The sequence below is a fragment of the Schistocerca nitens genome, chromosome 3 (assembly GCF_023898315.1).
Source record: "Schistocerca nitens isolate TAMUIC-IGC-003100 chromosome 3, iqSchNite1.1, whole genome shotgun sequence".
Lineage (NCBI taxonomy): Eukaryota > Metazoa > Arthropoda > Insecta > Orthoptera > Acrididae > Schistocerca > Schistocerca nitens.
Genome location: NC_064616.1, coordinates 585,441,399 through 585,453,903, shown reverse-complemented (window position 1 = coordinate 585,453,903; position 12,505 = coordinate 585,441,399). Strand labels below are relative to the sequence as shown.

The following is a 12,505-nucleotide window of genomic DNA, read 5'->3' as shown; positions in this document are numbered from 1 at the left end:
GGCAAGGTCCTATTATAGATGGTAGACCATTGTTTTCCTCAAACCTTTGTACTAACTTATCCAGTCATAACGAGCCTACAGTGTAAAGGAGACTCTGAACCATGTGCTATATGCCATTTTCACCAGAGACTAAAGAAGTGGCAATTACAGAAAAAATTCTCTAGGTAACTGATGATTGAAACCTCAATCTTTGGAATTTTAGCCTGATACTTCTCCTCTCAGCTCACAACCCACATGTTGTTCTGAATATAATTAAGATTTTTGTTAACATAATGATTTATTTTAATAAGAGAAACCAATATCCCTTCTTTAAAGCTGACTCTGAGGGACAAATCAGAAATTAAAAGTAATTTAAGTGCTCCCTTCTTTCTGTGTGTACATTCCAGAACATATGAAATCATTTTTATACGACAATATTATGAGAAGATCGGTTGCTACTCACCATACTGAGAAAACATTGAGTTACAGACAGGCACAACAAAAAGACTGCTATCCATTTGAGCTTTCAGCCAAAAGGCCTTCTTAAAAGTAGAAAAACACACTCTTTCACAAAAGCACAACTCACACATACAAGACTGCTATCTCTGGTCACTGAGGCTGGATTGCATACAGCAGCTATGCCTGATGGAAGAAGCGATCTGTGGGTGGTGCGTCTAAGGAGAAGGGTGGGGTTTGGAGGGGGAGGGATAGCAGGATGGGAGTGAGTGAAGGTATAGTGCTGCTTGTGGGGGCATGCAAGGATGTGCCAGGAATGGGGTAAGGCTGCTAAGTGCAGTCGGGAGGTTAGATGGGGGCAGAGGTGGGGGGTGGAGGGGGGGGGGGGAGGAGGAGGAGAGTGGAAATGGAGAGATGTTGAGGAGATGCAGAAAGACTAGTGACTGTGTTAGTGGAATAGAAGGCTGTGTAGTGCTGGATTGGGAGCAGGCAAGGGGATGGATGGGTCAAGGACAGGAACTATCAAAGGTTGAGTTCAGGGGGTTCGCGGGAAATTAGTATACATAGCAGGGAGAGTTCCCACCTGCGTAATTCAGAAAAACTGATTTTGATGCTGACTGTGAAGCAGTCATTGAAGTGAAGCATATTGTGTTGGTCAGCATGTTCACCAACTGGGTGGTTCAGCTGTCTCTTGGCCACAATTTGTTGTGGCCATTCATGTGGACAGACAACTTACTCATTGTCATTCTCACATAGAATGCAGGTGCAACAATAGACACATTGGCTGACTTATCAATGAGAGCGTTAGAAGCCCAAAGTCTGACTTTCTCTACAGAAGCTATTCATGCCTTTTGGCACCATACTGTGTGACTAGTTATGGATAATAAAATAAATATATAAATAAAAAATAAATAAATCTCTGTTCAAAAATTCACATCTGTGAAATCCAAATCTGATGCTGGGTAGCACTGAGTACTATGTTGTTTCAACCGCTGCATTGTAACATGCTTGCATCCTCCTAAGTATAAAGTTGCCATTACTGCTCAGACCTGTCCAGCTATTTCACTGTAGCCCTCTTTAGCTCAGCCAGAATGTGAGGAAGGTACTTATGATGATGCAGATGTTCATGAGGTACATGCAATATGCACATGCACTATCATCTTGAAAGACAATCCAATGACCAAAATGTTAACAATAGGGCTGAAAATAATGTCCTGATACTGTACAGTACTCAAATTACCACTGATATTGATGAGAAATGTCTAACAACCAGCTCAAACAATGAATGATTCATGTCCCTGTAGGACCCATAGGACTTCATGTCTGACACATGTATTGATAGTTGGCAATCTCCACACTTTTTCTAGGACAATAATGTAAAGTAAATTTGTATGGCATGATTGGGTCAACTTGCATACCTTTAATCTATCCCTATCCTACTGGAGGAAGGGGACTTACAGCATAACACAGAATCCAAACTAAGCGTCACTCCTAGCATACCTTTGCATTGCTGAGAGATGAAGACAGACTGAAAAATTTCAATGTCTGATGGAGATTATATCCATCAGGCCAGTTTCCATGATTATACATTAGCACTAGATCACCACGGCTGTCTTCTATGACAGTTATTATGCATCAGACAAATTCTGCACTCATTGATGAAGATAAGCTCATACTATTACTCCAGGTTCTATTAATTGTTTTCCTTTCTTACCTTCTTCATAAATATGATGCTGATGGCGATGTACTTTTGTTCATAATGGCTGCCTTGAGGCCAAATTGGTTGTGTACAGATGATTAATTGTACACAGCCTGGATCAACACAGCATTCCCAGTAGCCTCCAAAATGAAAGCACATAGTTCTGTTGCATTCTCTTCCATGTACTTATGAGCCACAGTCTATAGTTAGCATTCCTTAGCTGATGTTGTTGACTATGGATGACCACTATAAGGCAGACCTTCAATGCTTTGTACCTCACAATGATAGCTGAATGTTCACATGACATTACAAGAGTGAACACCCAATTTTACACGCTGAAAACCCTTCTTGAAATAATGTGACAGTGCATACATAATGTGTGCCTGAAATGATTCTTTGGGGCATACAGAACATTATATACAAGCTGCATGGTCCACTCACAATTCAAGATATGGTGTGTTCTAATGAACTGCATTGAGAGTTCAGGTTTAGTTGTACCTTCATTACACAAGTGGCTGTATGTAGCAATTTGCTGTACTTGAAAGAGGTTTCTGGTCAAAAGAAACACAAACTGTGCAAATGATAAGGGTGGTGCAAAATATTTTGAACAGCTATGTAATCAAATAAATGAATATTCTTGGTTTCATACTTACAACTTTTCCAAGCATTTGATCACCATCATTTTCTTCATCAGGATCATCTTTATCTGATAGTAGTTTTGCAAAATTAAGGCCACTTGACACTATGTCACCAAAGCTACCTTGTGTCTCAACACTTCCCTGAAACATGAAGTGATATATGAGAATACCAAAACCAGAGAATCAATTAATATCTTACTGGACATGTCTAATTGATGTGTGTATACACTTTCAACTACATTGGTGTGCAAAATTTAAGGGTGAAAGTAACTTTCACATGAGGTGTCATTCCAAGTAACATAGCTTGATGAAACTTGGACCATACACAGAAAGAACACCTACAGTATAGTACAGAAGATAACTGAGAGAAATATGCAATGAAATGAACAGAAATTACACTTTTATTCAAAGACAATAATTGCACTAAAGTTATCACAGTTTATGATGTCCCTGCATAATACAAAAGTCAGGGCCAAATGCACCTCTGAAAAGCTGCACATGGGAAAGGAGTTAAGTGTCACAATAGTGTTGACTGGTGTGTGTGTACCATGTTCAAAGCTTTGGAAGTCAGTATGGCCATACAACATTATGCCTCCCCACACCACAACTCCTGGACCACCAAAAAAGAGATATTCAACAATGTTAATCAGAGCATTACATGTTGCCACCTCTACCATATGAGGGTACATCCAGAATCACTTCTACGCAGAGTCTGCAGTCATCTGAAAAGAACACGCAATCTCACTCATCGCTGGACCTGTCCCTATGCTCTTAGCACCATTGCAAGTGGTGTCTCTGATCACAATGTACTGGTACTGGTCATTGTGCCACAGTGGAGTGTGAGATTGTGTGCCTTGATGACCTGTTAAATGTGGGTCCATTTGCACCCACTGTTTTACATGTGTCCCTTCTTGTCTGTTGCACAGTTAATCAGTCATCTGCTAATGTAGTTGAACCATGCTTAATGATCACCTCCCATTGGGAAAGTCCTGCCTATGGTTCAAAATGCTCCCTATGTATGTGGTACAATGCTTTGAGCAATAGCAAACTCCTGGACTACATTTGTCACGTCTCATCCTTCTTTCATTTTCCTAATGATTCTTCCCTGTGTCATTTCCCTCTGTGCCATTTTCTAATGAAAAACACCACGACAGTGCTCTGTAACTGCTTGCTGATTGACATGCACTTTCTTTTCAAGTATTTGTTTAAGAGCCTCATGTTGTGGGGCCAGCCTCTTTTGGCACCACAGTCATCCTGACCACATGCCACGTGACAGCTAGCTTTCTTTGGATGACTGGGAGACATCTCACAACATACTCCCACAAATAGTTAATATGTTATGTTAATTTATCCATCTTGTCCTTAAATTTTGCAGAGAAGTGTAAATGAATTCCCTATTAAAACCTGTGGTACTGGAAACTTTTTTGAGATAAAAAATGTATTTATCCTGCCAGAGTAGTTTAGAGGTGAATGAAGGCACAGTTTACATATTATGCAAACGTTAAAGTTACAATATAGAATCAGTAGGAAGCTTTATTGTAGTGTGCAAGGACCTATTTTCTTTTGTTATTCATGTAAAAATTCACATTCAAATCTGCTAACATCTACATCTACTTTATATTCCACAAGCCACTGTACAAAGCATGACAGAGGGTATATCATACCCATGTTTTTTATCCCTCCTATTCCATTTGCATACAGAGTGAGGGAGAAAAGTACTGTTTATATGCCTCAGTTTGTGCACTAATCTCTCTTATCTTATCTATATCTACACCTATACTCCATAGTCCACCTTACAGTGTGTGGTGGAAAGTACTTCTTGTACCAGTGTCACTTCCACGTTTTTTGTTCTCGTCACAAATTGCCTGCGTGAAGAGCAGTTGTTGGTAAGGCTCCATGTGAGCTCAAATCTCTTTACCTTCATAGTCTTTCCACAAGATACATTTAGGAAGAAGTGATGTATCAGTTGGCTGTTCTAGGAACATACACTTTTAGAATTTTACCAGCAAACAACACTCGTAGTGTCTGCAGTGGAGATGGTTGAGCATCTCAATGGTGCTCTCACACTTGCGAAATGAACTTGTAATGAAATTTGTTGCTAATTTTTGGATCTTTTCTATTTCCTCTATCCATCCTGTACTGACTGGAAATATTCAAGTCTTGTCAAATGGGGGTTTTGTAAACTCACTCCTTTTTGGAAGGAATGCACTTTTTGAGGATTCTTGCAATTAAACTCATTATGGCATCTGCCCTACCTATGATTACTTTCATGTGGTCATTCCACTTTAAATAGCTCTGTACACTCACTTCCACATATTAAATGCATGTGACTGTTTTGAGTGATTGTCTTGTAATCATATAATCATAACTACTGGGTCTTTCTGCCTGCTTATGAGCAATACATTACATTTGTTTATACTAACTGTCAACTGCCAATCCCTGCACCAAGCATCAATCCTCTGCAGTTCCACCGAGCGAGGTGGCGCAGTGGTTAGACACTGGACTCGCATTCGGGAGGACGAGGGTTCAATCCCGCGTCCGGCCATCCTGATTTAGGTTTTCCGTGATTTCCCTAAGTCACTTCAGGCAAATGCCGGGATGGTTCCTCTGAAAGGGCACGGCCGACTTCCTTCCCCATCCTTCCCTAATCCGATGAGACCAATGACCACGCTGTCTGGTCTCCTTCCCCAAAAACAACCAACCATCTGCAGTTCTTCCTGTATTTCACTACAATTTTCTAAATTTTTTACTGCTCTGTATATAATAGCACAAAAGCCTTATGGAACTTCTCATGTGATCCACTAGACCATTTATAAATATATTCTCATGATCCTTATACAAAATATAGAATAATGGCAGCATAGAAGTTGTGTGGCCACTAACAACTTATTAATCACCAAAAGAGGAATAATGAGATATGGTTTGCCCTGACATGGGACTGAGTAAACGTGTATTTCCATTTGATAATTTTAGCTTTTGCTTATCTCCTACCATTTTCCAATAAAATACATGTTTTCGAAATTTCATGAACATGACATTGAACAGCAATTTTTTGTTTTCCTTTGTTTATATGTTATTTCTGCATAAGTTAAAGTACTTCTATTTCGGCTGCCGATAAGCAACTACTTTTCCATATATTTCAGCATCATATCATTTACTTCATAAATACAATTAACTGTTTCTCGTACATACACTTCCTAAGCTGGAATTGCATGTTAAACCATTTCACCTATTCTTAGGGTATTTGATAATTCCTCTCCTTGTCCACTACATCATTACTGAGGATAATGCAAAGCAGCACATTGACCAGTGCCATCTGCATTACACTCAAATATGTCACTAGATTCAGACCAGGAATTTAACATTTTTCAAGGAGAACTGACTGAGTGTCCTCATTCAGCATTTTAATTTTACATGTACAAATCATCTGCTGGGTATTTTCAGTTCCTTTGCTGAGAACAGGAGCCTTATTTCATACATCTACCCATTTTATTGAATGTGAGGCTGCTATATATGTTAAGTTCAATGTTTCCAGTAAAAACTAAAGTTGGATGCAAGAATGATCTCAGAATGGGAGACAGATGAAATCAGTCTTTCAATCTGAGAATCTTAAAAATGTTCCTGCTTTCATCCAGAGCTTCTATATGCTTTCATCCATTAGTTCAAAGGTCTCATAAATACTATGGTAGTTTATTTCTCACTTAACAGCTTGAGAAACATGGTCTTCAGAATATGAAAACATGTAGTGCAGTATATATTAGTAACAATTGTATTTTACAACAATTTTAATACTGTATTTATAGAAAGGATCATATACCATTTTCTAAGCAGACGTAAGGTATATAAGTAGAGCAGAGGCAAGTGGGACATAATTCTAGCAATGATGACGGCCACAAATAGGGAAATCCATTGATATACACATCTTTCACAATGGACAGATTGCTTTGGCCAGTCATCTGGCTGCAAGTATCTCAGAAATGGTGAAGCTGTCAACTGTTCATGTGCTACTGTCATTAGGATCTATGGAATGAGGTTGAAGAATGGTGAAACAATGAGCAGCTAATGAAATGTTGCATTTGCACTCTATAAAGCAGGATAGACATCAGTCTGAGGCAGATCTGATGACAGAGTACAATGCTGATGCAAGCATACTATTCAGATCAAATTACTGAAAATGGGGTTCTGCAGCAGGTGACCCCTATGTGTTCCCACATTGACAATGTCACATTGTCAACTATAATTGCAGTAGGCACAGGACCACTGAGATATGACTGTGGATCATGCTATCATCCAGGTGAACAGCTGCTTGAAACATGCACTGCACGACAGATGCTGCATTATGGGAACAGTATTATGTTATCCATGTAGTATGACAGTAATCATAGGCACCTTGACATCTATGGACAACATGATAATTATTGCAGACTGCTTGCACCTTCTCATGCTTGATGTCTTCCCTGTGCATGATGGTATTTTCCATCAAGATAACTATCAGTGTCACAAGGCCAGAATCACACTAAAGTGGTTTTAGAGGTATTACAGTAAGCTCACACTGATGTCTTGTCCTCTAAATTCACCTTATCTGAAGCTGATGGAACTCATCTTGGGACTCAAATTAGTGCCAGTTCCATGCCCATAAGGGCTTGTCAAATCCATGCCACATAGAATCAAAGTGGTATTGAATTCCAAAGGTGGACCTACACTCTATTAAGCAGGTGGTCATGTTTTGGCTAATTAGTTTGTATTATTATTTGGTGAGATGACTTGTGAAAATCAAGAATTTTGTACAATTGCAATGCTAATTGCATAGTTAATCATCCTATGAGATTCCATCAGTGTATCTACACAGAATATTTCCTTATTTCCACACATTATTGGAGTTATCAATTAAAATTTTCAGAATTAGAATAGAAAAGTAATTTTTAGATATAATAACTTTGTAGATAATTATGGTACAGTCTAGAACTTACATTATTCAGAATTACAATATGATCTGCTTTCTGGAGGTACTGCAGCTGATGTGTCACTAAAATCCTGGTTTTTTGTTCTAAATACCCACATATACATTCATTGAACAGATGTTTTCCAACATGCGTGTCAACTGCTGATAAAGGATCATCTAAAAGATAAATGTCAGCATTGCTGTATACAGCCCTGAAGAAAAGAAGAAGAAAAATAGAAAAATGTTTCAATGAAAATATAAAATTCAAATTGAATGCAGCTGTGGTGAAACATTGTATAAATTCTTAAGTAAAATCAAACAGTGGAAAATCCAGTATGAAATAATGACAATATTATGAAAAGCTTAGTTGCTACTCACCATAGAGCGGATATGCTGAGCCACAGATAGGCACAACAAAAAGACTGTCAGCAAGTAGGCTTTTGGCCAAAAAGGCCTTCATCAGAATGAGACAACACAGACACACGACAGTCTTTTCGTTGTGCCTACATGAGACTCAGCATCTCCAGTACATGCTGACTAGCAACTATCCTTTTCAAAATGAATTCTTAAGTAACATTTCTGTGAAAGCTTACTAATATTAATTGACATTTATCTTTTACTATCTAACTGTGAACCTCAACAGAAACACCATAATAATATAACATTATTGTAATAAGTACGGTAACATAGACATAAAGTTCCATCTCCTATATGAAAATAGTCAGTGCTATGAAATGTGAACATTGTACTTGGTTATTTTGAATCTGTTTCTTTCTACATCATAGTTAGTCTGTTATGTACAATTTCATTGAAAAAAAAAAAAACTTTTAATGGAAACGCAAGTCACTGATTAATTTAATTTCCATGGTTTCTGAATTTGAACTAGAAATTTCTTTATCAAAAAAATGTTCAAATGTGTGTGAAATCTTATGAGACTTGACTGCTAAGGTCATCAGTTCCTAAGCTTACACACTACTTAACCTAAATTATCCTAAGGACAAACACACACACATCCATGCCCGAGGGAGGACTCGAACTTCCGCCAGGACCAGCCGCACAGTCCATGACTGCAGCGCCTTAGACTGCTCGGCTAATCCCACGCGGCATTTCTTTATCCATAAGTAAAATCCCCAACATCTTTCATTTGTGTTAGTAGTTCAGCAAAATAGTATTTTTTAAATTACAATAGGAATTAATTACCTTGCCAGATTAATTCGTGCTCGCTGTCCTCCACTAAGATTAATGCCTCTTCCTCCTACTATGGTTTCATCTCCTTTTGGCAGTAACTGGAAATCCCTTTCTAAGAAACACACTCTGACTATTTCTTTGTATTTATGGCTGTCAAACGGTTGTCCAAATAGAATATTTTGCTTTACAGTTCCTGTGAAAACCCATGGCTCTTGATTTACATAAGCTACTGTACCTCTACGAGCAACAGATCCATTTTTCAACCGTAACTCTCCAAGAATTGAGTAAAGAAGAGAACTCTGCAACCAAGCAAAATACTTATCAGTTTGCAAATTAAAAATAAAATGTTTTGCCAGTGTATTATATTGTAAATGAACTTTCATTAACGCTAATAAATGTAGGGTGTTTCAAAAAAATTCATTCTCATTCACAAGATTATATCTTATAGATAAATAAAGATAGAAGCTTTAGTTTTATTTCCAAAAGGACCAGTTAACTTTATAACAATATATCTTTTACATGCATGCACATACATTGGAAGCCTTTTTATAATTGCATTTAGGATCAAAATTTTCATTTATCTTTCACAAATGTTCAATGTATCCTCCATAATTTGCATTTCTGGGAATCCTGCTTTCATTGATGTGGCAATATAACACAGAAGTTCATTCACAGTTGTTGAAAGATAAGCCACATAGATGAAGTCCTTCACAAACCCCCACAAAGAAAAATAATTAACACACTGTGAGACCATGTTGTTGTTGTGGTCTTCAGTCCTGAGACTGGTTTGATGCAGCTCTCCATGCTACTCTATCCTGTGCAAGCTTCTTCATCTCCCAGTACCTACTGCAACCTACATCCTTCTGACAGTAAAGCTGCATGCCCCCGGGAAAAATTATGGCTGTAGTTTCCCCTTGCTTTCAGCCGTTCGGTACTGTGAGACCATGTGACATTAAAATTGCTGTTACCATCAAGTGCTTTTAGCTGTGGGATGTGAAATACAGTACTCTTGACTACAATCACACTACACAGTTGCAAATGAATTAAACCTGTTGAAATGGAGAATGCAAAATGTCTTTTGTTGTTGCATCATCACCATATCAAATCATATGAGTGAACAGATAAGCTAGCAGCACCAGGGAGACCCGTACCAGCAATCACATGAACCTGCAACTTATAGTTGGTAGAAAGGTAAACTTTTTGTTTTGATGTGTGAGTTAAAATTCAGTCCAAGTCTCTGTCTTCATTCATTTGGTTCTTTATTTATTTTTATTATTCTTTATGTAGAAGATATATTCTTGTGAAATTAGATGAATCTTTTTTAAACACACTGTGTTTAAGCCAGAAATTATATTTTAAAGAAGGCCCATTCTGGGTCATCTGTAATATTAAAGATGCCAATAACTTTCTAGAATAACTACTATAATGAAGAAATGGGAATGATGGTAATCATTAGATGGTTAAAAAGGATTGGAAGATAATCAGCTGCAGAAAAAAACTACAGTACAACTACTGTTTAAATAAACACTAGTAAAGAAATATGTAATACACATTTGTAATACAAAAGAATAAAACAATGCCTGTAGTAACATAATGAAAAATTTAAGGTTATTAAAATTTAATTGGCATGAAACATTAAACAGAAAGAAGTGGGGAAAAAATTAGAGGGACAAACAAGAAATCAGTTCAGAGAATAGGTCACATTAGTGGGGAAGTGTTTCAGCTCTGAGGCATTTTTCACAGCTTGAGATGAGTGTTGAGTAAAAATGTCAGGATAAGGAGAAAGAGTGAGTTACTGGAGGGTAGGAACAAAAAGATGAAATGGATTAAACAACTAACTAATCACAGTGTTTTACCTCCTCAAATGGAATGAAGCCACTTTGAGAAATGATCGTATGAGGTATTTCTGTATTAAACATTATGATATCATACAATATGAGTATCATTTTCTGTGCAGCACTTGTTGCATGTCAAACTTTGTATATATCATTTTACAGACTGTATTTGGTCACAGATTCCAGTGGTTAGTTACAATGGAGTTTCTATTGATCCTGCAGACAATTCTGCAATGGGTATGATACGTTTTTCACAGTTGTGTGCAATATCAGTTGCTTTCTGTGGCTAATTAGAGAGGAAAATGTAACTGCATAGCTCTCACAGCCAGAGTCAGTTGACATAAAAGTTTTCAGAGTATTGTACCACGTCATAATGTAAAAAACTGTACTGGAGAAACCAACATTTTGGCCATGATTAGAGTGGCCAAAAGTTGGTTTCTCCAGCATATTTTTTTACATTATGACATGTTATGATACTCAGAAAACTCTTATATCTAGTGAGGAAAATTTTAATATGTAGCACAGTGTTGAATATTACAGCATCTTAGAAACTAAATAATTAGTCATAGGAAAAAAAAAAACAGATGTTATACAGCTCATGCACAGCTGCAGATAAGGTTTAAAGGATTATGTTCTCATCTATAATAAGGATTTGTAATAGAAAATTATCCATGTATTAAGTTCCTTATGGAAAATAGATAGCTGAATTCTCACTATGGGTCTATGAAATAATTATTTACATAATCTCTAATGTAATCTTTTCACAGTTTTAAGTTCCAAAGAAATTGCAAGTTAATTTACTTAGTAGTGAACCTCTTTTTTGATAATCACGAAATCAGCTGACAGATCTGAGTTTACTGACCTTTCCACTTCCCACAGGCCCAATTACAGCACATAAACTGCCAGGCAGCACATGCATGTACACATCATTTAGTGTTTCTTGTGGTGCACTCCAGCAGGCTGTTGCACGGTCCATTCTAATTTCTCCTTTACCGACACCTTCTTCATCTACAGACAATTCCTCTCGTTTATCAAGAAATTCCTGCAAAAAATGGAAAGATAGGGAAATATAATTCTATACTGCATAACCAAGAAATATATATTGTATATTATTATTTTTTCCTTATTTTGTTGTTAAATTTATTCTTATCAAAGTTGAGTCATATGTTTGTCCAAGTTATTATGTCACAAAATTTAACTCTGTATCATTTTGGACACATAGACCATAGATGTTGTATAAGACTCCCTGGTACTCTTTCTCACTTGTATGGCTCATTTAACACAAATCTGTACACATTAAATAAAATTTTCATCTAGAGAGAGTATTACAGCATAAAAACTAATATTAAAGATCAACTTTTATGTGTGAAATGTTTTGGGAGGCTCATATTTTTGGTAGATGTCTTTTCTTAGCTGTAAAATGTGAAACAGAATGGGGTGACAACACTAGAAGAATTTATGCAAAAAAGGAAAGGCACAAATGTAATAATCTCAACAAGTTTTTGAGATGCTTAACCAATAACATCAGTTTTACTTCTTTGAAAGAGTATACAGTCATTGTTTTATTTGATAACATTATTACAAGAGGAAAAAATGACTACTGGTACTTCTGAATTGACATTGCATATCACCATAAGGTGATGTTTCAGTTATTCTTTAATGTGTAACTAGGTTTGGTCAAAGACTATTATCAAGCACTTGTTGTACAAATGCCCTGAATAAAAGGAAAGAAAATACACTATGAATTAAAATACTGCAGTTGTTACAC

At 37.0% G+C, this 12,505-nt stretch overlaps 1 protein-coding gene across 1 annotated transcript in view; it reads right to left on the bottom strand.

Annotated features, from left to right (window-relative positions):
• The window catches only part of LOC126248500 (ATP-binding cassette sub-family C member 4-like), a 289,894-nt gene that overhangs the window by 101,960 nt on the left and 175,429 nt on the right, over positions 1 to 12,505 (bottom strand). Inside the window, exons 9-12 of the mRNA XM_049949538.1 lie at positions 11,600 to 11,779; positions 8,915 to 9,201; positions 7,743 to 7,926; positions 2,788 to 2,913 (exon numbers count right to left, since the gene is read on the bottom strand). Of these exons, the coding sequence (XP_049805495.1) occupies positions 2,788 to 2,913; positions 7,743 to 7,926; positions 8,915 to 9,201; positions 11,600 to 11,779 (777 nt within the window). The remainder of the gene's footprint in view (positions 1 to 2,787; positions 2,914 to 7,742; positions 7,927 to 8,914; positions 9,202 to 11,599; positions 11,780 to 12,505) is intronic.